Source organism: Dromiciops gliroides, chromosome 4 (assembly GCF_019393635.1).
Source record: "Dromiciops gliroides isolate mDroGli1 chromosome 4, mDroGli1.pri, whole genome shotgun sequence".
NCBI classification, from domain to species: Eukaryota; Metazoa; Chordata; class Mammalia; order Microbiotheria; family Microbiotheriidae; genus Dromiciops; species Dromiciops gliroides.
This window is the reverse complement of record NC_057864.1, coordinates 63,943,862-63,971,304: the sequence shown is the minus strand read 5'-3', so window position 1 is coordinate 63,971,304 and position 27,443 is coordinate 63,943,862. Positions and strand designations below refer to the sequence as shown.

General features: G+C 36.5%; 1 protein-coding gene across 8 annotated transcripts in view; it reads right to left on the bottom strand.

Moving 5' to 3' along the window:
- DNM3 (dynamin 3) overlaps nucleotides 1–27,443 on the bottom strand; it is a 592,171-nt gene that overhangs the window by 172,233 nt on the left and 392,495 nt on the right. For all 8 annotated transcript variants that reach the window (XR_006356236.1, XM_044000106.1, XM_044000101.1 and 5 more), the window contains one exon: nucleotides 10,330–10,439. Coding sequence is in view for 7 of the 8 variants with exons in the window: in XM_044000106.1 (XP_043856041.1) it covers nucleotides 10,330–10,439 (110 nt within the window). In the remaining variant the exon portion in view is untranslated. The remainder of the gene's footprint in view (nucleotides 1–10,329; nucleotides 10,440–27,443) is intronic.

Here is a 27,443-nt window from a genome sequence, read left to right as displayed (position 1 = left end):
ATATAAAAAAACTAAGTACAGAATATATTGTTATTCAGTCATTTCAGTCATGTCTGACTTTGTAAGCTCATTTGGGGTTTCCTTGGCAAAGATATTGGAGTGGTTTGCCATTTCCTTCTCCAGTTCATTGTACAGATGAGGAAACAGAGGTAAACAGGGAGAAGCGACTTGCCCTGGGTAACACAGCTAGTGTATTCTGTCTCCACACAATATGACTTGAAATGTTCTCTCCAGATCAAAGTGGTATAGATTTAGGTAACTAAAAGATTATCTAGTCTAATCCCCTTATTTTACAAATAAGAAAGCTGAGGCACACACAAGTTAAATGACTTGTCCAAAATCATGCACTTAGTAAGTGTCTAAGGAGGATATAAGCCCAGATCTAACGCCAATAGCTGTCATTCACAGTTGATCATCACACACTATTCCTATTATTGTGGATCTGCTCACTTCACTTTGCATCAATTCATATTTATGCTTGTCATTTCTTATAGCACAATAATATCCCATCACAATCATATACCACAACTTGTTCAGCCATCTCCCCAATTGATGGGCATCCCCTCAATTTCCTGTTCTTTGCCACTACAAAAAGAGCTGTTAAAAATGTTTTTATAGCATACAAGTCCTTTTCCTCTTTCTTTGATCTTTGGGATACAGACCTAGTGGTGGTGTTTCTGGGTTAAAGGGTAGCCACAGTTTTATAGTCCTTTAGGCATAGTTCCAAATTATTGAGCCTCTTCTTGAAGACACATTTATGTTTTGTAAGTGTGAGAGTTCTGTGGCTTCTTCAATGTTTTCATTTAGATGTATATTCCCTATGATCTGAACCATCTTTCACCTGAGCCACAAAGGAAAGGCGTAGCCTCAATCTTGTCATAACTTCAACCTCACCATGGCCTACAACTCTTCAACCTCCTTGATTAAGAACTCTAAAAACCCTCTCTCAGATCATAGCCTTTCCATTTTGCCTTCTGCCTTACTCTTCCTAAATCTATTCTTCGTAATCATGATCTTCCCACCTTTCCTTGCTCTGTCTTCACTTTCTTTCCTTTACAATTCTGACCTGATAACTTATCAGATCATTCTGATCTCAACTGTTCCTTAACTGCCTCGCAGAATTACTTTTAATTTTTACTGACTTATCTGTTTTCTATTATACTCCCCATGGCATATGTATCAAATATTTTCTCAAGTTACTTCCAGGTACGTGGCATAGTAGATAGATCAATGGGCCTTGGGATCAGGAAGAGAAGAGTTTGAGTTCTCAGACACTTATTGGCTGGGTAAGTCACTTGATCTTTGAATGTCCCCGTTTCCTTATATGTAAAATGGGTATAATAATAGCATGGTTATTGTGAGGATCAAATGAGAAAATAATTTTAAATAGCTTAGCACAGTGCCTGTCACATAGTGAGCACTATGCAAGTGTTTACTATTTCTCTTCCACCACTACCACCACTAGCACCATCATCAGCACCAACATCATCATACCATCCCTTTCTCCCCTCCATCTCAGCAGAATTCTTTATCTCTTTACTAAAAAAAATGGAGGCCAAGTACACCATGGTGCTTTTGCCAAATTCTATATTTGTAATCTCCTTGACATTTTCTCCTTCTCTTCTCTTTTGCTCCAAACTTTAAAGTAATAATTCTCTTTTCCAAGACCAAAACTTTTACATGATCCTCTTCACAGTGCTTCCACATGTAAGCTAATGAAGTGGAAGAGCAGTGCCCCATAGACCACTAACCCTGCTATCAGCCTATTGCTTAGGGGAGCAACCCTTGTGGAGATATGACCTATTAATGCCCATATATATACTGCAGCCCCTGACTCCTCAGTAGCCACAACTACTGAAGACCAAAAAAGAAAGTTTTCACGACCAAGTTCTTTGACATTGTGAAATGGTCAATTACTATCTGCTTTGCCACTATACCCTAAGGACTCCCTAGACCTTTCCTTTTGACTTTCTGGTGAAACCTTATAGGAATTTGAGAACTTCAAGAGAAGGGACACTCTAGCTTCTCTTTTTGTATTTTCAGAATAAGAATAGTGTTTTGCACTAGTAGATGTCTAGCAAATATTCATTCATTCATTCATTTTTTTCACCTTTGATTCTATTTTCTTCCAGGAATTTTCCCCTTCAATCATTCCCAGTCTCTCTACATTTCAGTCTCTTTTATCTGCTGACTCCTTCGCTGTTGCTTATGACATAACCATATCTCCTTCTCCTTAAAGCAAAACAACCCCCTAACTTGACTCTGCCATTCAATTAAGCTATCAAATCTATCTTCCCCTTTCACAAACTTCTAGCTAAAAAATCATCTAAACAAAATGCCTTCATTGTTTTCTCTTACATTCACTTTTCAACCCTATGCAATCAAACCCTTTCACTACAAAATGGCTCTCTCCATAGTACCAGTAATTACCCTCTTAATATATCTAATGACCTTTTATTCAGCCACCATTCTTGACCTCTCTGCAGTATTTGACACTGCTGACCAACTGTCCATTTTCTTCCAACATACTCTCTTCTGTTTTTTAAAATTTATTTTTTCTCATTCCTACCTTCCCATTTAATTGGGAAGGTGAGGGAACTTTCAACTAGTAAAAATAACCAAGAAAAAATATTCCTTACTGGCCAAATCCAAAAATGTGTCTCTTTCTATATAGTAATCTTTGTCAAGAGGTGGGAAGCATTCTTCCTCATTGGTCCTCTGGAGTCACAGTTAATCACTGTATTGATCAAAGTTTTCGTCTTTCAAAATTATTTTTATAAATATTGATAATATAATTTTTTATCTCTTGTAGCATTACCACATTTGTAGTTCAATGTTTTTACTTTGCTGTGATCTTCTCTCATCAAGGATGCTTGAAAATCCTCTAATGTAATATTTTCCCTGAAGTATCATATTTATTTTTAATGGATAAAGTATTCTGGGTTGCAGGCCTGTGTCTTTTGCTTTTGGGAATGTGGCATTACATGTTCTCTGTTCCTTTATAGTGATTATGATTGTATTTACTCAATACTTGAACTCTTTCTGGCTTCTTGCAGTATTTTTTAAACTAGAGCTAGAAGCCCATGATATTTCTAATAGTTATCACTCTAGGGTTTTTTTAGATGATGATGATCAGTGGAATCTTTATATTTTCATTATTTCCTTATTCTAATATGTCCTAGAAGTTCTTTTTCATGATTTCTTGAAATATGATATATAGACTCTTTTTAAAAGTCAATTATGGGTTTCAAGTTGTCCAGTGATTCTTGAATCATCTCTTCCTGACTTATTTTCCAAGTGAGTTTTTTTTATATGAGATACCTTAAATCTTCTTCTATTTTAAAAATCTTTTTACTTTTTCTTAACATTTATTGTCATCTCACAGAGTCATTAACTTCTGTTTGGCCAATTCTATTTTAGGAAGTTTATTGCCTGGGCAAGGTTTTCCATCTCTTGTTTCAAGTTGATGATTTATTTTCCACTTCTCTCCTCCACTGTTATTTCTCTCTAATTCTGTCCTCTACTGCTCCTATTTAATGTACAATATATAAAAAAAATTCTTTTTAAAACTCTTTCATTATTTCTAGGAATTCTTGCTGATTTTTACACAAAACTATGCTATTCTTTGAGGTTTTACTTGTAGGGGTTTGGAATTATTCACTTCTGGGTTTGTGTCTTGGGAATCCCTGGCTACATACACCTCTTTAATTTTGTTTGTTTGTTTGTTTACTTATTCATCCTATCTTATACCCTGAACTAGGACTTCATGTTAGGGCTAGACTTTGCATACTTCTAATGGGACTGTTGTGGCCTGGTATCATCCTGGCTTATCTCATCTGTTTTTCTAATACTAGAGTCAGAAGGATAACGCTATGGTCCTCATCTTTCCCTGGGAGTGGCTCCAATATCCCCTTTTCAACTTTAAGAGTCTAGCTCTGAAATCCCCTCTTCCTTGGTAGAGTGACAGTCCTGTGACCTCTGGGTTTAAAAGCTAAATATTAGATTCCACCCTTCAAGGCCAACCAGGGACCTTGTTTTTTATAAATCTAGGGGGTAGCTCTGAGGTCCTCTCTCCTGAAGCAGACAGGAATTCCAAATCTCTTCTGTTCCTGGGAACTTGTGCTGAGATTTCCTTTTCTGAAAAGAATGGCAGCACTGCAATCCTTGTGCCTGGAAGCTGAATTGTAGATGTCCCTTTTGGGGTCAGGACAATAGCACTATGGTGTTGTTCTTTGCTGATGGGCTAAATCCAAGGTCCCCTCTACAGAGTTTTATTGGTGGATCTGTGGTCCCTCTGCTAGGGGACTGCTTGTATAATCCCAATCTTCCTGTTCTGTTCTTGGGGTCCGGCTATGTGATCCAGGCTTCACCTTGTGCCATAATTCCTACTCCCATTACTTGCCTGAAGTCCTAATTTGTGATTTTGTGCAATGGAGATGTCCAACTATGGTTTCTCCTTATATTCTGTTCACTACTAAGTCTGGTACTCTTGTAACTCTTGGTTGAGCTAGAATACACATCTTCCTGGATATTTATAACAAAGGTATTTTGTGGTCATCAGCCATTCCCTCCCACTCCCAATCCCATTCATATATGTGTATCAGGGTTCTCTTTATAAACTCTCTCAATGACCTAATCCTTTCCCATGGGTCCAAATAATCATCTCTTTGCAGATGGTTTTCAAGTTTATAGTTTCACTCCTTATTTCTCTTCCTGAGCTCTAGCCTCATACCTTAAAAATGCCGAATGGACATCCCCACCTGAATATGTTTATCCAGCTCAAAATTTCCAAAATGCAACTGTCTGACACTCAAAACTTGCCTCTCTTTCTAACCTCCCCATTACTATAGAAGTCATGACCATTATAGACATTCAGGTTTACAATTTGGGAGTCATTCTCAACTCTTCCCCCTTCTTCAGTTCCATATCCAGTATCCAATATCTATTGATTATGCTTTCATAATATCTATCACATCTGTTCCTTCATTTCTACTTATAACCACTACCCTCTAGATCTGGCATTTATCACCTCTCACTTCAACTATTAGAGGCAGTTAGTTGGTGCAATTGAGAAAGTGCTAGGCTTGGAATCAGGAAGATCCAAGTTCAAATCCAGCCTCAGAAATTTCCTAGTTGTGTTATTTTGAGAAAGTCACTTAGCCTTTGTCTGCCTTGGGAGAAGGAAATGGCAAAACACTCCTGTATCTTTGGAAAGAAAACCCCATGGATAGAGGTCAGACACTACTGAAATTATTGAACAACAACTACAACCACCTAAACTATTTTATTTGCCTCCAAAGTGGGTTCCCTGGACTCAATACCAATCCTCTCCAATGTATTCTCCCGACAGCTGCAAAATTGGTATTCTTTCTTAAAATAATAAACATTTTCATTTAAAGTTTTGAGTTCCACATTGTATCCCTCCTTCCCTACCTCCCTTCCCTGACTCAGTAAAAGCAATCTGATATATGTTATACAAGTGCAATTATGTAAAGCATTACAATATTAGGCATTTTGTATAAGAAAACTTGAATAAAAGAAAAAATGGAAAGTGAAAAACAGCATGCTTCAGTCTATGTTCAATCAGTATCAGTTCTTTCTTTGGAGGTGGATAGCATGCTTCATCATTAGTCCTTTGGGATTGTCTTGGATCACTGTATTGATGAGAAGAGTTAAGTCACAGTTCTTCATCAAACAATATCGCTGTCACTGTGTACAGCGTTCTCCTGGTTCTGCTTACTTCAGTATACTTCAGTTCATACAAGCCTTTCCAGGCCTTTCTGAAATCATCCTGCTTGTCATTTCTTGTCGCACAATAATGTTCTACCACAATCATACACTGCAACTTCTTTAGTCACTCCCCAATTGATGGGCATTCCTTTGATTTCCAATTCTTAGTCACCACAAAAAGAGCTGCTAGAAATTTTTTTCTCTTTCTTGGGATGAATTTGGGATATAAACCTAGCAATGGTATTGCTGGATCAAAGGGTATAGCCCGTTGGGCATAAAAACTAGGATTCTTGAAGTACACAGTGTGTCCTTGTTGTCTTGTGGATTTACTTCACATTCTCCCTTCTGATCTGTATGTGCAAACTCAGTGTCAGTTCAACAAGAATTTCTTAAAAACTTACTTTGTATCAGGTACTGTGCTAGGCACTTTAATATGCAAAATAAAGAATAAAATGTGCTCTGACCTCAAGAAGCTTATGTTATACTAGTGGAAACCACATATACAAATAAGAAAATAGAAAACATCGAAAAATGTATTATTATTTATTTATTAATTTAATTTTAATTTTTACAGAGCAATGATGGTTAAGTGACTTTCCCAGGGTCACACAGCTAGTACGTGTCAAGTGTCTGAGGCCAGATTTGAACTCAGGTCCTCCTGACTCCAGGGCCAGTGCTTTTTCCACTGTGCCCCCTAGCTGCCCCGACATCAAAAATTTTTTACTAAATAATCACATGTTAAATGAAATGGTTTATATTTTAGCTGAAATTGGTGTGAAAATTATCCCTGAGTTTGGTGTTTGTACTGTCAAATCAACTAACTCATCAGAATTATGAGATCAGAATTTTTTTTTAAATTGAGAAAAAGGCATAACACAAGTTAAAACAATTTAACCCTCAACTACTTGAGTCCATATGCTAGTAATTGATGATCCAAAAATGGGAAATACATCCAGATTTTAAAGCAATATTAGTTAATTTGAAGTCATATCCAATTCTGTGCTCATAAAGTCATTATTCCAATTGTACCACCACTTGGTTTTGGCTAATCAAGTTTTTTCTTATTTACAAGGGGAAAAAAAGTTGTTGTTGTTGTTTTAAAACTCTCTCTCTCCCTACCACTTCATAGTAAGATGCAACTGAAGACTTCCAAAAAATTTTTCATGCCTAACCTGATCCTACTCTGATCATTTTTTTGCCTTATCTCCATAAGAGTTTGAGAATCATGTTAACGTATGTGACAGTGTATCTGCTCAGAAACTTCTAGTTATTCCCTAGGAACAACTTGATCACACACTCTTTATGGATCATGTCTTTTTTTAAAAAATAGCACACAGACCCAATGCTGTACTCAATATGTGCTTTTTAGTGGACACATTTTATGGAGGGCCATATGAATTAAGTTCAAGTTTGATAGTATATTATCTCTCTTCCCAAGTCTATTAAATACAGTATTTATCCAAAGGATTTCAAATTTCATTAGTTCTTGCTAATGAAACAAGAAAATGTGTGCAAGTCCTGGAAAACAACATGAATAGAGAGAGAGCCCAAATTATTACCCCTGTTTTACAGTGAGTAACGAGTAACTAAGGTTCAGATACATTTGAAACTTGCTCCTGGTCACACAGTAAGCATCAGAGGTAAGCATCTAGTTTGGATCACCTAGTAACTCCAAGGCCAGGGCTCTTCTCACTATCCATTTTGTTATTTTTGAGGTCTATTAGGAGATCTAGGAGAGGCTTCTAGAATATGGACTCAAGCCATGTTAGTGCTTCAGTGGGATAAAGCTATACCAATAAGCCAAAGCATTTCTGATACACTTTCTCATAGAGCCTACAGGAAGGAACATGTTTCCTTAAAGGATATCAAAATCTTGGAGGAAAGGAGGATGCAGAATAATCCCTCCCTCTAGGGGTTTTCTAGATCTCTCTAATTAGTTTAAACTGAAAATGAACTACCTTGGATGTTCTTTTAGACTGTACCTGGTTCCTCATTATACTCTGTTCACATTCTGATCACAACCACTGTGACAGTTCTGAGGTTATCAAAGGAGCCTTGAGGTTCAACAGGTTAAAAATGGCTTTTTGTGGTTCAGTCATCTCAGTTGTACCTGACCTCATTTAGGATTTTCTTTGCAAGGATACTGTTTTGCCATTTCCTTTTCCAGCTCATTTTACAGATGGAGAAACTGAGGCAAACAGGATTAAGTGATTCGCCTAGAGTCACACAACTCAGGAAGATGTCTTCCTGACTCCAGGCCCAGCACTCTATCCACTGACTCACTTAGCTGCCCCTAAATATGGCTAGGGGATTAAAAAAGAAAAAGCTGACTGCCCTGTTTTATGTAACCAGACATTCAAGTCTACAAGTCATGAACACTTGACTATATGTCATGACTTTAGGCCATGAGTTGCCAGAGGGTCCCATTCAAGGGGATCTACTGAGAGATGTGAGCTTCCCAGGGTATTTGTGTCACAAGGAAATTCTTATTTCTGTGATGTCTACGTCATATACTATCCGGGTTGTCCAAAGACTCCTGATTTAGTCTGACTTCTGATTTGACAATTACATTTCCTGTTCATCAGGGTAGGAGCGTGGAAGATGCAGGAATATGCTGTGTGGAGCACTTCTCTGCAGCTCACTTCAGAGGCACACCCAATCCCCCTGACGATGGCCTCTAAATTTTGGCCATCTCTTTTGGCCTCCCTCCATTATTTTTAGTGCCTTTGCTCTGGCTCCTCTAAGGTAAAGATGCCAATGTTAAAGACCATTTTATTTTTCTTTAGGATGTCTTTGTTGTTCTTGTGTATTTCTTTTTGATTCTCTCACTCCTGTGGTTTAAAAATGTTATAAATAATGAGTCACTGAGCAATAGGCTAGAAGCACAGGAAGGAGCTTTGGTCTCTTGTTCCCCACTCTGGGTTAGCCCCTGAACATAATAAATTGCTCTTATTCATTTGTAAATGAAGACGCAAGGAAATCTGGAGGCACTTGTTAAATATCAGATTTCACAAACTGGCGTTGATGCTCCTTCACAACGGACTCACAGAAACAGACTTACACGGTTTTGATCCTGTTCATTTTTCCCATTAAAAATTACTTCCTACTTTCACACCTATTTTAGACTTTCCATCCTTTTAAATTTTCTTTCCCCTTCTCTAATTGAACAATGTTATTATGAAGCTCACAGTGACCTTCATCTGCAAATATGAAACTACTGTCCAGAAGGAAATCCTGATGTAGAACTATCAGCATCTTTTCAAGTCAAGCCCAAAGTGAATGAACCTGGGAGAGGGGAGGCAATTGCCTTTCTCTGCTTATCTCTCTTTTTACCCAGCTCACAAAGAGGGGCATGGAAATGTTGATTTTAATATAGGGCCAGGGGGTTAGTCCTCTGTTACAGGTGCTGGAGGCAATGCCTGTGTGCTTGGGAGTTTAAGCCATGGTGATACCAGTGACTGCAGATGGGGTGATGCAGCTGACCAGCCTGGCAGGGAAACACTGAGAAGCCACGGTCCCTGGGACTTGAACCTGAGATATGTTTTGGACCTGGAACTTCAGACTAAGGGAGTTGAGCTAAACTGTGACCCTAATCCCCATTCTCTCCCCTCAGAGACTGAGGAGGGGGTGATTGTGCCTCTCACAACCTCGGAGCAATAATTAATTTTGCAAATTTGTGATCATATCTTTGAAAGTAAATACAGGGACAGCTAGGTGGCGCAGTGGATAGAGCACTGGCCCTGGAGTCAGGAGTGCCTGAGTTCAAATCTGGCCTCAGACACTTAACTGTGTGACCCTGGGCAAGTCACTTAACCCCCAATTGCCTCACCAAAAAAAAAAAAAAGTAAATACAAAAGCTCTACTCTTACCTATACACTGTAAGTGAAAAGGCTTTCAGAGACTGTGAGACTGTTCAAACAGAACATTATTACAATTATCTCTGGTAGGATTCTAGTCATAATAGATCTGGATAGACATTACTTAATGAGCTATTTTTGACACCAGCAATTTAATATGTGAAACAAAGGCATTGTGATTGACAATGATGATGTTATGGCAATTATCCAACTTCTATAGAACCTTAGCATTAACAACTTCATATTCATAACCTATTTTAATTCTTAAAACTTTTGTGATATAGGCAGTAGTGTTCTTCTTCCCATTGTAAATGTGAGAAAACTGAGATTCAGGGTAAATCATTTTTCCCAATCAGTAGCTTGTAAAGACTGGATATAAGCCCAAGCCCAGCTAGTGCGCTTTGAATGCACCTTGCCTTTTAATAAATAGTACGGAAATTCGAAGTTCAGGTAAAGGAAAGCCTCTGTGTAGAGGCTCTCTCTTAAAAGCAGGAGAAAAATAAGATGACATTTAGAGATATCTGTCAGCCTAAAAAAAGATACCAAAACCCTATACAGTGCAGAGGATATAAAAATAAAAGGAAAGGAAGTAGAAACCTCAAACAACCAGTTTAGGGGTAAGAATAATGTGTGCGCGTGCGTGTGTGTGTGCGTGTGTGTGTGTGTGTGTATGTGCACAGCTTCTGAATTTCACTCAGCTTTAGCAAAATCCATGAAAGGAGAACCTCCTTTATTTTCTTACCTTTGCTCTGTATTAAAAAGTGCAAAGATATGCTTGCTAGACATAAAGCTTTTTTCCACATCTCGAACTTTCAGGTTGTCCAAGGGAAGCATGTATTTCTTTTCTTTTTCCTATTGAAAAAAGCACAAGGGAAAAAAATTTGTTCTAATAAAACTTGTTTGAATATGCCAACAGCAACATATTCCCAGAGTTATTTGATTACATTACCTTGATACCTAAACAAGCTACTAAGGAATAAAGAAATACTTGAGATGGAAGTCTAATGATCTTTGACACGTGGCTTGGAAGGATAGGGGGAGGGGAAGTGTAGGACTTGAGGATGGAAAAAACACATGGCCCTCCATGCTTTTCCCCTTTTAGTGGGTCCCCTCAGATGTTTTAAAATGTTAGTTTGATATTAAGAATTTAACCATCTGTTAATATTTAAAAGAAATGTTCTGGTCCTAATTCAATGAGAAACACCAGATGGGTTTCATTTCAAATTTTATTTGCAGCATAAGCAGTTTTGATAGCCAGTGCTGGCAATGACTGGAAACACGAGGACAACAGTATATGGTACCCCTTGTGCACTGAGATACAGTTTTCCTTTAGTTGGGTCAGAAATGAAATGTGAGCTCAGTATATTATTTGTGAAAATGGCTGACATATTTAGAAAAAGAGGACCCAGTACAAGTAGACTGAAACGAACTAGAATCCATTCTTTTTTGAATAAATCTTTCTTAGGAATTAAGGGAGGGGAATGCACAATGAAGAGGTAGTTTGACAATGCTACAAAATTGGTTTTATAAAATGTAATGGTAATTGGTAAGACTTTTAACTTAATTTAATTCTTTTTAATGAACAAAAAACTATTCTCTCCCTCCAGGGGAAATAAAAAAGAAAATACTTGTAACAAATATGAATATCCAAGTAAATCAAATTCCTGCATTAGCCATGTCCCAAAAAAGTGATCTCAGTCTACACCCTGAGCCCATCATCCCTCTGCCAGGAAATAAGTAGCATGTCACATTATGGGCCTTCTGAAAACGTGGGTTCATCTTATGTTGATCAGAATTTCTGAGTCTAAGTTCTTTGTCTTTACAATGTTATTATTACTATACAAACTGTTCTGGATCTATTTACTTCACTTTGCATCATTTCACACAAGTTTTCCTCGGTTTTTCTGAAAGTATGTCTTTTATTATTACTTCCAGTAAAATAGTATTCCATAATATTCATACACCATAATTTGCCCAACCATTACTCAATTGATAAGCACCTCCTTATTTTCCAGTTCTTTGATACCCGCCCAAAATTGTAAATATTTGTCTACATATGAATCTTTTTTCCATTTCTTTGATTTTTTTGGTGGGGGGAACATAAGCCTAATTGCTGGGTATTGCTGGGTCAAAGGATATGCACAGTTTAATAACTTTGGGGGAATATTTCCAGGTGGCTTTCAAGAATTTCGTTAATAATTCACAGTCTACCAACAGTGTACCAATATGCCTGTTTTCCCAAAGCCCCTCCAATATTTGTTATTTCTTTGGTCAGATTTACCCACCTGAAGTCTATGCATTTTAAGATGATTAATCATTTGGAGCATTTTTTCATATGGATTTAGAAAGCTTAGATTTCCTCATTAGAAAACTGGTACTTCATATTCTTTTTTTTTTTTTTTTTGGTGGGGGCAATGAGGGTTAAGTGACTTGCCCAGAGTCACACAGCTAGTAAGTGGCAAGTGTCTGAGGCTGGATTTGAACTCAGGTCCTCCTGAATCTAGGGCCAGTACTTTATCCACTGCGCCACAAAGTTGCCCCCAGTTCATATTCTTGAATGATTTATCAATTGGGCAATGGCTCTTCCTATAAATTTGAGCCAGTTCCTTAAAAATGAAAATTTCATCAGAGAAATTTGTTGCAAGGACTTTTTTTCTTCTAATTTTAGCAGCATTAGCTTTGTTTGTGTAAAACCTTCTAAATTATATAATAATTAAAATTGTCCATTTTTTTTTCTTTGATCCTCTCAACCCCTAGTTTGGATATAAAGTCTCTTCCTATCCAGGGAGCTTAAAGCAATTTCTTCCTTGATCATCTAATTTGTTTATGATGTTACTTTTTTTTTTTTAATTTTGTGGGGAAATTAGGGTTAAGTGACTTGCCCAGGGTCACACAGCTAGTAAGTGTTAAGTTTCTGAGGCCAGATTTGAACTCAGGTACTCCTGAATTCAAGGCCAGTGCTTTATCCACTGCGCCACCTAGCTGCCCCATGATGTTACTCTTTATATGTAAGTAATGTATCCATTTAGAGCTTATCTTGGCATACACTGTGAGCGGTAAGAAACTTCAGAAAAATTTCCTTTTGGATAATTATTAGGTCAGGTCCATAGCTACCATAATTGCCAATCCCTAGGTATACCAGAGAAACAAGTGGGCAAGAACTAAATATTCACCACTGGAACCCTGATAATTGCCAGTTCCATTTTGGATTGGCCTTTGATGAACCAGAAGCATTGGAGATAGTGTGGAATATTATACAATTGAGAGCCTAGGTCAGGAAAAGGATAGAATTTAAAAGATGTCACTACAAAATTAATTTTTTTTTTTTTTTGGCGGGGAAATGAGGGTTAAGTGACTTGCCTAAAGTCACACAGCTAGTAAGTGTCAAGTGTCTGAGGCTGGATTTGAACTCAGGTTCTCCTGAATCCAGGGCTGGTGCTTTATCCCCTGTGCCACCTAGCTGCCCCCACTACAAAATGAATTTCACTGAGGTATTTTCCCTTATTATAATCCTCTAGCATGGAATTTTCATATTAACACCTATCCCTTATGCTGATTTAAAAGAATTTGGCTACCACTTTTGCCAAACCAATTATAATGCCTATTACTCTAGCATACCTTTATTACTTTTCACACATTATCTGTGTATAGAATATTAATTTCTACAATATTCATAAATGTCTATTGTATTAATACATGCGTAACATAGAATAAACACATGCCCTGTTCTGAAAGCCTCTGACGTCAAAATGTATTTTGGTTTTGTTATATTTTGTTATGCTCTTAGACCACCTCACTAGAAATCTTTAAGAAGCGTCAATTACATGCCAATAAATATCTGTTAGTACCTAGTTTCTAGAAGTATCATGTTAAATGCTGGAGATACAAAACCAAAAAAGATATAGTCACTATTCTCAAATCAATTATGTAACAAGAGACTACAAAGAGAGACAAATGGACTAGGCAAAATGCAGCTGGAATAGGTGAGGAAAGACCAAGGAAAAAAACAGTCAGTAGTCAAGAAACGAAAAATGAACCAGAACTATGTGAAGTTATGAAGAAGGCAGGCTGTTGAGTGACAAGGATTAGATTACATCAAATGTTTCCTTTTGTACATGATCCGAATCATAGGATTTCTGACTTCAAAGGAAGTAAAAAAAAAAGTCGCCTTCTAATCCAATGCCTGCCTCAAAAACGATGACCACAACAACACAGTCAACAAGAGGGCCTAAACCCTTTGTTTAAATACGTCAAATAAAGCAGAATCCACTTCTTTATGAGGACACCCATTCTACTTCTAGGAAGCTCAGCGATGAGCTTATTTCCCCCTTTATCAGGTTTAAATAAATATCTTTACAATTTCCCCCCACTCTTTCCAGTTCTTTACTCTGAGGTCCAAAAAAGCAAATCTAATCCTCAGGCATCTCTTCATTTCCCACCCAGCTGCACTCTCACTTTGGACCTCTTTGGCTCTTCCACTATGTCCCCAGCATACATACTCATCACTGGGAATAAGTCTAGTTAATCCCGCCTCTTCAGTCCCCTCTATCTTTCTGATTGGACTGTGAAGTCATAAACTCTTCCATTTAAGGAGAGGGAACAGGACAAACATCTCCTTGGGCATCTCTTCATTTCCCACCTGACATTTTTCTTCTTTGACTTCTCCATTATGCCCGAATCTGTGGACCTCTCCCCTGTTCCCCACTTCCCCTGCGCACTTTTCATTTTTTTCTTGTGTGTGTTTGTGTTGTTTTCCCCCACTAGACCATAAGATCCTTGAGAGCAGGGACTATTTTTCTTTTCTTTTCTTTTCTTTCTTTCATTTTTTTATCAATGCTGTTTTGCACAGTGTTTGACATAGAATAGGTGCTTAATAAAAGTTTACTGTTATTGACTTTTCCACATGACAGCCCTTCAAAAATCCTCAGACAATAATCATGTTTCTCCCAAATCTTCTCTTCTACAGATTCAACAACCACAATTCCTTCAACCAGTCCTCAAATCACATAATCAAGTGAGATTTTATATTCTGGTTTACCCACTTCTCGAAGTTTCCTAGTTTATCAATGCCCTTTCTAAAATATGGCATCCACACAGTTGAACACAATATCCCAAATGGGGCCTGACCAGGGCAGAGTACATTGGGACTATCAACAATCTTTTCCCTCTCTCTTAATACAGCCTAAGTTCACATTCTTCACTGTCATATCTCACTACTGACTAATATCAAGCTTGTAGTCCACTAGAGAGAGCTCAGGTTCACTACTCATGCCTCTCTCTTCTGCCTTAAAAGATCTGAAAACTGGACAAAAAATCTCACTAACTTGATGAAGTTATAGCCACCCATCTTCCTGTACTAAAAACACGTGAATGTCATATAGCATGTGGATCCCATGTGGATACTCTCCAGGGAATGACACTAGCTTTGTTGCTTCTTATTTCTAAATAAAGCTGGGGGAAAGTCATCAACAATTGAAGAGAACTTGCTGAAATGCCTAAAAATGTGGGAATAGGCTAGGAGCAGCATTACATGTTATTACCCCAGGAACAGAAGTGCTTGGGGGGAGGGGAGATACTGCTTGGAGATCATGGTGACAAATGTGGCAGAGAATGACTTCCCAGAAAAGAAAGAAGAGGGAGACAAGACAGGTTTATGTATGAAGAAGCAAACTTCTACATTAAAATTACCATTTTTGTACACTCAAAAATACTATTTCAACAAACATAAAGTTATCTTTCATTAGAACAAAACAAGTGAATTAGACCATTTAAATACTATATGGAGTCTCTGAGCCCCAAAATGCCTATCAATACTCCTGTGGCTGCTTCAGAACAAAATATTAAGAGGTAAAATTCTACAGTGAATGAAAATTTATCCACTTCATAATCAAATGAAAATTGCTTGGGACCCCACAAATATTCTTCAATTGGACTTTTTGAATGTCCTAAATTTAAGCAGCTGGAATTATTTTTTTAATGTACTATCCTATTCAAACGTTTGAAATGATGGATTTGTCTTTTAATGGGAAATCTGCATTTCATTGTAAAGACAGAACAAAATGTTCTTGGCTCATGCTCCAGAAGCAGGATTCTTTTTGTACTGTACATTTAGCATATAGCAGAGACAATCAAGATTATTTCTTTTAGGGAAGAAACACCAGAAACACAATGGAACATAAAAACCTAGCCATTGTTTTTAAAGTACTGAGCACCACTATATTAAAATTTGGGGAGGTGACATTATTAAATCAATAATAAATAAAATGTGCTTATATTTTTTGTTGTTGTTATTAAAAGGCAGGAAAACATTAAAGTTCAAATGAGTTAGTAGTAACTATTGAAAATGTAGTATGAGTATCTTTCAAATTTTTGCTTTTTGGGGGGAAGAGAATATTTTCTACTCAAAGGGCACCTTTCATTTGTAATATATAAAATAATAAAGTATTCATATGACCCTTATTGCTAAAACATTAGTGAAAATTATCAGTAGCTTACTAATATATCAATTCTACTTGCCTACTAGATACTTCCATTGGAATTTCCCACCATCCTCTCAAGATAAACAGGGCATCATTTCACACTGTAATTCTCTTCACTACCCACAATCTAGGGCAGCTAGGTAGCACAGTGGATAGAATTCAGGAAGTAAGTTCAAAGCTGGCCTCAGACACTTACTAGTTGTGTGACCCTGGGCAAGTCACTTAACCCCCCTGAAAAAAAAATGTCAACCCGAGACACTGGATGGATGATGATGCCTTCAATAGTAGTGGGGAAGTTTGGAAAAGGGACAGTTTGGGAGAAAAGATAATGAGTTCAGTCTTGGACATGTTCAGTTAAAATGGCTCTAGGTAGGATGTACAGTTTAAATATTTAATAGGCAAATGGTGATGTGGGACTAGGAGATGGATATACAGATACAGAAATTATTTGGAGAAAGTTAGTCATTAAATTTATGGGAGCTGATGAAGTTACCAAGAGCATAGAGAGTGAAGAAAAACTCAGGAAAGAAGCTTGAGGAATACCTGGTGAGGTATGATATGGATGATGAGCCACCAAAGGAGACTGAGAAAGAAAGGCCAGGTTGGTAGGAGGTGAACAGGGAGAAAACAGGGTCATGAAAACTCAGAGAAGAAAGAATATCCAGGAGGAGATGGAGCAAAAGTATCAAATGTCAAGAAGGATTAGGACTGAGAAAGGACCCTCAGATATGGCAATTAAGAGATCACCGGTAACTTTGGAAAGAGTAAATTCAATTGAATAATGAGGTAAAAAGCCAGAATATTCTTTCCATTGCATCATATAGAATGAATGGATGAATCAATTGATGAAGTATTTATTTAGGACCTACTACTGTATGTACCAGACACTGGCACTGGGAGGGGCAGAGAGAGGAAGAATAACAAAAAGTAAACCAGCTCCTGGCTTTGAGGAATTTAAATCTAAATAGAGGCGTAATATATAAAGGAGAGTGGAAGCTAGGAAAATGAGTAGGTGTTTAGGTTGTCATAGATATTCTGAGGAGATCCATAAAACAGTCTTTTACATTCTTTTCAACAATTAGGGTAGTGTAGAATTTAATACTGTTCCCAAAGCAAGAGTAAGAGAGCAGATGGCAAGATGACTGTGCTAAGTAGGATCTTCTGGTGGATGGCTAGATACTGTCTCTTGAAGGAAATACAGATTGGTGGAAAGGGAAGCACATGCTTGAAGATAGAAGGCAAAAACAAGCAAGGTTTGTGTACGAAACAATTTTGTTGAAGCTAAGTTTCTTGTATTAGAACAAATAAAATTATAGTGAGAACATGTCATGTCAGGGGAAGAAAAATTCAAAGTAAATTAAAGAACAGGTTGTGGAATGTGAATGTAGTATAAGAATATTAGTTTTTTAATAAAGGTCTAATGATCAAAATGTGTGTGTGAAATTCTTTGTGTTCTAAGTAAGCATATTTCTTGAAACTGACATTCTTTCACATGTAAAATGATTATGAGACAATGTTACAAACCAATTTACAAATTGAAATAATAAATAATGTAAGAAAATGTAAGTTTTACATTTTATGACCTCATTGAAGATCATAAAAATATTCTACTTTTTTAAGGGGTACTTACAAAATTAGAAGGAAAGTGGGAAACAGAAAAATTTACAGCATGGTTCTCTAATAAAGGCCTCATTTCTCAAATATATAAAGAACTAAGTCAAATTTATAAGAATGAGTCATTCCCCAATTATTAAATGATCAAAGGATATAAACAGGAAGTTTTCAGAAGAAATCAAAGGATCTATAGTCATAGGGGAAAATACTCTAAATTACTATTGATAAGAGAAATGAAAATTTAAGCAACTGTAAGGTATCACCTGATACCTATTAGATTGGCTAATATGCCAATATGAAGAAAAATTGGAACACTAATGGGGACATTAATTGGGACACTAATGCACTCGTAGTGGAGTTGTGAACAGATACAACAATTTTGGTGAGAGATTTGGGAACTATGCCCAAAGGGCTATAAAACTGCATACCCAGCAATACAGCTACTAGGTTTTTATCCCAAAGAGATCAAAGAAAAAGGAAAAGGACCTAAATGTATAAAACTATTTATCACAGCTCTTTTTGCGGTGGCTAAGAACTGGAAATTCGGGGTATGCCAATTAATTGGGGAATGGCTGAAAAAGTTGTGGTATATAATTGTGATGGAATACTTTAGGGCTATAAAAATAATAAGCAGGATGGTTTCAGAAAAACCTGGGAAGACATATGAATTGATGCAAAATGAAGTGAGCAGAACCATAGTAATAGTAATATTGTATATTTATCAACTGTGAATGACAGCTATTCTGATTACTACCATGATCCAAGACAATTCTGAAAGACATGATAACAATGCTATAGACCTCCAGAGACAGAACTGAAGATTGAATGCAGATCAAAGCATGCTTTTTTAAACCTTATTTTTTTTCCCTTTTTGGTCAGTGTTTTTGTTTTGTTTTGTTTTTGCAACATAGCTAATGTAGAAATATGTTTTTCATGACTTCACATGTATAATTCTATATCAAATTGTTTGTCTTTTTGAGGGAGGGAGGGAAGGACATCATTTGTAACTCAAAATTTTGAAAAATGAATATTAAAATATTTTACATGTAATTTAGAAATATTTTATGAAATAAAAATATATTGGAAGAAAATGGGCAATTAGTGACTCTTCAATATGACTTTTGTCCTACTTTTTTTTTCAGTTCCCCAAGTTTTCTTGGAATATTGTGACCAAAGGGAGAGCACCCAAAAGAGAAAGGTGTCTCTCCCTTTTTCCCACTTCTTAACTTAATTTCTCTTCTATCTCACACTTTCCAAGTTTTATCCTTCAGTCTGACTCACTTTAGAACAAAATATCTTGGCTCATTATTGAAATAGTGGGTTTCTAAACTATATTAGATTATCAATAATTAATTATTTAATCACATACTTGGTGACACTCTTTTGTGTGCCTAGCATCCAATCATTCAATAGACATTTATTATGAACCTACAATTTGCAAGGTACTATATACTAGAGGTGTTGAAAAACAGAAAGATTAATCAGATATGTCCTGGTATTCTAGTGGAAAAAGAAAGTACAATTTCCTCACCACTGATAAATGTGATAAAAAACAAAAAGTAGCTTCTAATAAAAAGAAATAATACAAATGAAAGAGAATACAAGAAAATATATAATCAAGTGGCAAGTCCCCATTTATCTCTGTTTCTTCATATGTAAAATGAAGGCAGTCTCTAAGTTACACAATCCTAAGACACTTTGAATAATAAATTTGTGATACACTCTCCAAGTACCACAGGAGTTCAGAGAGGAGTCAAATCAATGTGCCATCAAACAGGAATTGAAAGTATCATAGAAGATATTATACTTGAAATGAATGAGTAAGATAGGTATATGGATGAGAGAAAAAGAATTATAGGCAGGGGAAAAACACAATGAATCATCACAGTACGGTATAGCAGAACAAAAATTGGATTTGTTCCCTGACTGTTTCATATGTGTATATACAATCTTCACAAATAAATCATAAGCTATTTGAGGGTGAACACTGTGTCCTTGTATTCTTTTGTACTCCAATGGTGCTGATATATTGCTGGGCATGTGTAGGTATGCCATAAATGCTTAAATAGGTGAATGAATCAAATATTTTGTACAGAGTAAATGTTCACATTTTTATATAATCACTGATGATATCCTTTAAAACAAGGTAATTCTGAGTAGCTCTTAAAGCATACGTATTAGAATGAAGGACCACTAACTCTATATAATATACAACAATCTTCATTATGTTTAACACTTAGAATACCATGTAAAAGTTGTGAGTTTTTAACACATTCTGCCCATTTTCCAATTTGGGATGGACTGACTAAAATGATATAAGCAATAAAGCCCCAAGAGAGAAGGAAACACACCCACTGTTCTACTCTCTCATTCCCTGATTAAACAAGGGCCATGCTTTAAGTGGAGAATTGGTCATCTGTTAACCAGCTGGTTACCACTAAATACTGACTCTTGTGTTTCTCCTAGCCACTAAAAGAACTTTCAGAGCAGACCTTAACACTGGGAATTTCAAGAGAAATCCACTGATATTAGGACGTTCAAAAGCATTCTGGGACATCTGCATTATTACCTTCTTTTTGGTTCTTTCATATCTTCAGTCAGATTCTTAAATGGTGCTAAACATAGTAACACCACAATGAAGGGAGAAAATTGATATGCCATGGAGTAGTGACATGATATAGAAATACAGCATAGATTCACAACCTCCCATCTATCTAAATCTGACCTCCACATTATAATTGGAGATCTTTGGTGAAGGAACTATCCCTGCCACAAATTATTTAAAGGAAATCAAAGGCAATGACAGAGAACTAAGAGTAGGAGCATACTACTTAGATAGAATACCAGTAGCTTTATAAAGACAATAATTTCCAAAATGTATGTAGTGACATGCATCCCTTTTTAATTAAAATTAATCTGTACTTCCTTATACTTTTCATAAAGCAATTGATGTACATTATTTTCTTAGCACAAATTTTCTTCAAATAGAACTTAGATTTTATTATAATTTTGTATCAAAACAAAAAAGCCTTAAGTGCTTAAGGAAAAAATGGAATAATGTAAATAATTGCTATACTTTATTCATTATCATGGAATTTAAATCTAAAATGGCAAGCTCCAGGCTCAACAAGTCTAACTTTCTCATTTTATAGTTGAGGACATACATCCTGTTCTCTCTACCCATACCACCACTTACCCTTCTTCAGTTCCTCACCACTTCTAACATGATTATTGAAATAATCTACCCCTTACGAATCTATCAAAGTGATTTTCCTAAAGTGCAGGTTGAACCATGCCATCTACTCACTTAATAAGCAATATTTCCATGATTAGTCATGAAAGGAATTGAGGTGGGGTCATACAAGTAGGAGGCAAGTCAGGAGAGGGGAAATTTCATCAAAATTCAGAGCAGGGAGGATATCCAGGAGGAGCAGATTCTCAAAAGAGTCAAATGCTATAGCTATGTCAGGAAAGATTAGGACTAAGAAAAGACAACCTAATTTGGAGACAACTATTTCATATGAGTGATCACGTTGAAAGCCAGATTGCAAAAGGTTGAGGAGTAAGTGAGATGAAAGCACGTGGAGGCCGTGAATGTGGAGAAGTTTTGCTGAGAAAAGGTGGAAAGATATAAAAGAAGGACATGGGGCGGAATGAATGGAGGTCTCAATGAGGGTAAAGAGCAAGTATAGGTAAGATGAAGCATGGAGAGAAGGAACGGGGGCAGCTAGGTGGCACAGTGGATAGAGCACCAGCCCTGGAGTCAGGAGGACCTGAGTTCAAATCCGGCCTCAGACACTTGACACTTACTAGCTGTGTGACCCTGGGCAAGTCATTTAACCCCAATTGCCTCACAAAAAAAATAAAAGAGAAGGAATGAGAATAAGTTATGGTTACAGAAGGGAATTTCAGAGTTTCTCAACATGAAAAAGGCACACTTGTGGGTAAAATAGCAAGATCTAGTGAGTGACTGACCATCTCTATGAGTGGCAGAGACAAAGCGAAGGAATATAACTTGGGTTTTTAAGGTCAAAGGAAATGGAATGTGAGGAAGCATGAGGCAAAATCTAAATGGCTATTAAAGTCTTCTAGTATAACAGCAGAGGAAGATAGTGAGTTGGATGCTGAACCCCTTAAGAAAGGAGGAAGGACCAGAGAGCTGGTATACTATAGTTTCCATAATTCTGGTTGGATATAAATTTTTGATTATATGGATTTAAAAAGAGGAAAGATTTCTGAGTCAAAAGGCAAAGGAAAAGTCTGAAAGTAACAATGGGGGTGTGTGACCAAAGGTATAGCCTGTACAATCAGGGATACAGTGCTGTCAGAGAAAAGCCAAATTGCTATGGAAAGTATGAAAGAAAGAGCTCTAGGATGAAGGAAAATTTTATTTTATTCTCTTAGCATTCTCAGTACCAAATACATTATCTTATAAAAATTGCTTTTAAAAAAAGAAAGAAAAAGTGCTTTATAAATGCTTATTGTTTGACTGATTACCCAAGTGATTACATATGTAATAAGTGAGTGTTTCTCTTCTCTTCTTCTCCTCCCCTTCACCTAGCTATAAGTGAATTCACTTGTTAGTATATCTTTTCTTGACTTTTGATTTTAATTTTGTTTTCGTTCAAAATAGTGAATGTATTTTGTGGTAATAGTACTTCAAAATAGTAATAGTTTGGCCATCGCATTGACCCATTCCAAGAAACTTTTTATAGTTTGAAAATGACTTTTCATAAATTAGCTCATTTGAACCTCATTACAATAGTATGAGGTATGTTTTGCTCTCTAGTGAGGAAACTTCTACCAACACAGATGAGCAACTATTCTGAACTCAAATGTTTTCTTCAGGCACCTAAGGAGTAAAATGACTTTTCCAGGGTTACACAGCCAGTAGATGTCAGAAGTAGAATCAAAACTCAGGGATTCATGATTCTGAGGTCAGTTTACTACGAACTACGTTATGTTGTCTTTTCTGATGTTGATATTACACCAATTATTCCCATTTTATGCATGAAAAAGTAAGCCTCAGAGAATTTAAATGATTTACCCAGGATCACATAGTAAGTATTAGGGGGAAATGTCAATTCATGATTTCCTGACTCTAATCCCAATACATTATCCACTATACTAAAATAGTCAAAAACATATATGATCTAATTGATTAGGGAGTTCTCTTCAATATTGCTAATCACAACCTTTCCATGCCTATGTTGTTCCTGTCCATGTCCTCCCCCAAGTTTTTTTCTCAGGAGTCCCATTCAATGTGCTATAGGCATTAATCTCTTTCTTCCAACATCATGAAGGTACCAGTGGAGCACTCTGGCTATCAACCTTCAGTCCTCATTCTTGCCATATGGCTAGCCTGTTTTTTCTTCACAGCACACAACTCCTTTATTCTTGTTCTTTGGAGTCCCTCATTGTGTATATGCTGTATGTAGCATGCTTACACCTTCCACATGCATCTCCATTCTTTTGTGAGATGCTGATTTTTAGTTCCTCAGAATGCCATGGTATTCCACATCTCCCTGATATATAGCAGCATTGACAAAATGTTGCTGTTGAAAAGATGAATCTTGGCTTTCACAAGGAATTTTGGGTCAATAAAAGACTTTGAACTTTCTCCAAAGCAATCCAGCCCACTCGCCCAAGTGTCCTAGTCCCATGATCAAACTCTTAGATGTGTCCATTCAAATGCACGTTGTAAATTGGACAATAGATATTCCTCATCCACTTTGAATGATTATTTATCTTTTTCTATAAGCTCCACAGTAGTCTGGGGTTTGATTTAATAAGTTCAATGAAATCTAAAGACAGGAGAAGCTTGAGGACCTCATTCTCAATATGGAATCCAATTTGCAATCTGGATCCTACACTGGATCCACTTCATCACAGCACAGTGAAAAGTATCTTTGGTGGACATATATCTCCCTATCTTACATCTTGTCTGATGTTCATTATCATAGTCAATGAACATAATTATTTCCATTGTTATCAATTCCAAGGAATCTTCAATGATCTTTTTTGCATTAATCTTGCTATATCAATGGGAGATACTTGGTTATAAAAGAACCTGTAAGGTGCTTTTTATTCTGAAAAGTTAATGTTTTTTTAAAAATAATCAACCAACAAAAACTAAAATGAGATATTATATTCTCTATATTTTTCAGCTAATTGTGAAGTAGCCCTCATTCAAATTCTACCACTAGATCCCTGGTACTTGTGCACTCTGTGGTCAAAGGATCAGCAATTGCTGTCTGGTCCCTAGACCTGCCTATGTGATGTGAGCTTTTCTGACTGGTAACTCCTCTCATTTACTGAAGGCTTCTAGCTATTTTCTTGAACTGAAAAAAGGACTCCCTCTGATTTCTCCTTTAGTTTCCAGGTCACAATTTTCTCTAGTGCGCATCCTCGGTCTTTGTTGGAGTAGTTGTTTTGTCTGAGAAATAGACACTGCATAGTCTTTGGGGATGTCCATTCACATACTGTAAGCTGGTTGAACAGATATTTTTCATTCATTTTGAAATAGGCTAAACTCCTTGAATGATGATTGGCTTCAGTAAGTTATGCAGTGTTTAGGGGCTCTTGATGTAATCAGTATGATCTCATCTAAAAACAGGAACAACTTGCAGAGCTCACTATCCACATGAAATGCAATTTTCAATTTGGAATTTTTACTGGATCTACCCCATCATCAAGGAGATTATTTTTGGTGAGCATATATCTCTCTCTCTTGTGTCTTGTGTGATGTTCATTATCATAAAGAAGAATGGGAGAGAGCCAAGCTATACTGCTGCTTCTTACCCTGCTCACTCTGTCAGTCATCTGCCAGTTTCCCCAATAAACTTTTTCAATATTAATAAGGTCCAAGGTTTATTTATAAAACTTTGGTTTCTTAGTAGATACTAAGACAGGAAGAAAAAATAAAATAGGCTAAGGACATGAATGTTAACAAATATGGAACTCATGGCCTGACAAAGACCTTTCTTTAAGGACATGAAGATTAGGTAAAGGCAGAAAACAGGATAAATACAGAAGTGTTACATGATCCTAAAGGATGTTTAGAATGCTACGACCCAGAACAAGGTGTGTGTGTGTGTGTGTGTGTGTGTGTGTGTGTGTGTGTGTGTGTGTGTGTGTATAAATGCATCCTTAAGTATATCAGGGACAAGGAAAACATTTAAGAAGCAATAGGACAACTCCTTGGGGGGGGGGTAGAACAGAAAATAATAAAAGATATCAAAAAGAAGTCCCAATTACACAAAATTGTTCTGCTTCTCTTTTTTTCTACCCAAAAGATTTATCCTGGGATTAGAATATATGCTACAGAACAATTCTTTCTCTTGACAAGCTAGATACCATGGAGAATAACTATAGTGTAGGATGCAAGAAGTATAATTTACATGAAAAAAATCCAAGAAAGGAGTCAGCTATAAAACCCATACTATCAGGTGCTAAAATGTATGATCAACTTGCTGCAGAAATGCACCAAGTATTGGTAACAAGTGAGGTGAACTAGATATTATAATGTGAAGAGGAATATTTGACCTCATTGAGATTTGAAGAGATAGACTCATAACCAAAACATAGGATCTATAAGAATATACTTTTTTCTATACATATAGAATAAATAAATAATTTCAGAGGGGATAGCAGAGTAGTATACTCATTTGAAGAAGTCAGGAATCAGAGAAGTTTGGTAAGAATAAGGTCAAAGAACAATGGAGGGAGAAATATAAGTTGTAACAGAAGTAGAGTACAAATCACTAGGAAAGAAGGAAAAAGTAGATGAGGTATCCAGGACACAGATCTAGAGCATAATATAATAATGATCAGGAACTTTGATTGTATAGGCATCCACTGTACTTTACTTGCTGCCTAAATAGAGAAGCTATTTTTATGGTTTGTTTAAATAATAATTTTAGTCTTCAAAATGTGGAGGAACCAACAAGGGAGCCTGCTGTTCTGTATCCTAAGCTAACAAAAGAGTGACAATAACATCTTAGAATTTGTTGTAAAAGAGGAAAACAATTAGAACAGTCCATCATAAACTCTAAATTTGGCTAGAGTGAACTTTAGTCATCTGAGAAATAAGTAAAATTCCATGGACTAATCTTTGTCAGAAAAGTCAATCATTAAGGATGGGAAGCTCTCAAGAATAGAACTTGGAAGATATAAGTAAGATAAATTTTTGAAAAGAAATTCATTGACAAACAGATTTTTAAAATATACATATTCAAGATAGAAGAAAAGATAGGTAACAGAAGAAGCATAGCAAAAGTTGGAAGCAATGCAATTTAGAATGAACTGAGGTTGAGAAGGAAAGCTATAGGGCAACAAAAAGATGTGGGGATGGTTTAGGTATATTGTGGGGAAATGGAAGATGAAAAAAAGATAGGACCCTTTGCTTGGGGTAAATGAGATGAAAATAAAAGATGGGGATAAAACATAAATATCCAACTTTAATCTTTTTTCTTTGCCAAGGAGAATGATGTTTGGACTGGAAAAAGTGGGAACAAAGCCAATAAGGAATAATAATACAATATAAGTAAGGAAATAATAAGCTTATGACTTTGATGAATCCAAAGTATGATTCCCAAATGAACTCTATTCCAGGATTTAGAAAGAACTGTAACATATGATTGTTGAACCACTGTTGGTGATTTTGAATATACTCTGGAGAATGGGAGAGGTTGCCACAGGGCCCTTGAAAGGCAAATCTTGTCCCAATTTTCAAGAAGCAAAGAGTGATTCTACAAACTAGAGCATATGAAAGAGATTATTTGGAAGCTGGCTGCTAGGTGGTACAGTGGATAGGGTGCCCAGCCTGTAGTCAGGAAGGCCTGAGTTCAAATCCAACCTCAAAACCTTGGACACATTACTTAATCCTATTTGCCTCAGTTTCCTCATCTGTAAAATGAGCTGGAGAAGAAAACAATAAGCCACTCCAGTATCTTTGCAAAAAATAAAATAAAATGAAATCCAAAAGGGGTCATGAAGAGTCAGACACAACTGAGACAATTAAACAGAAACAAAGAAAAGGAAGCAGTGATTATGAGTCCCCATTTCTCCTTTAAAAATAGGTCATGTCAGGTTAACCTTAGTTTATGTTTTGAGAAGGTCATTAGATTGGTAGATTATTGGTATGAATGCTATACAAATAGTTTGCTTAGATTTCTACAAATCATCTAACAAACTCTTTCATATTATACCTTGGAAAGAAGATGGAGAAATAAGGGTTAACCACAGTTAAGTGGAGTTTGTTAGGCATAGAGCCTTGAGGTTATGATGTATGAATATCAGTTGAAAGAATGAGATAGGCAAAGAAAAGGGGAAAAGACACATATGTACAAAATATTTATAGTAGTTCTTTTTGTGGTGGCAAAGAATTAGAAATTGAAGGGATGCTTATCAATTGGATTTTGGCTGAACAAGTTATAGTATATGATTGTGATGGAATACTATTGTGCCACAAGAAATTATGGGGAAGATGGTTTCAGAAAAATCTGGGAAAACATATGAACTGATGCAAAGTAAAGTGAGCAGAAGCAGGATAACACTATACACAATCACAGTAATATTGTAACAATGATCAACTGAAAAATTTAGCTATCCTAATCAAGACAATGACCCAAGTCAATTTCAAAGGACTCATAATGAAAAATGCTATCCAACACCATAGAAAGATCTGATGAACCCTGAGCACAGAGTGTAGCATACTTTTTTTCACTTAGTTTTGTGCTTTTTAATGTTTTGGGCCAATATG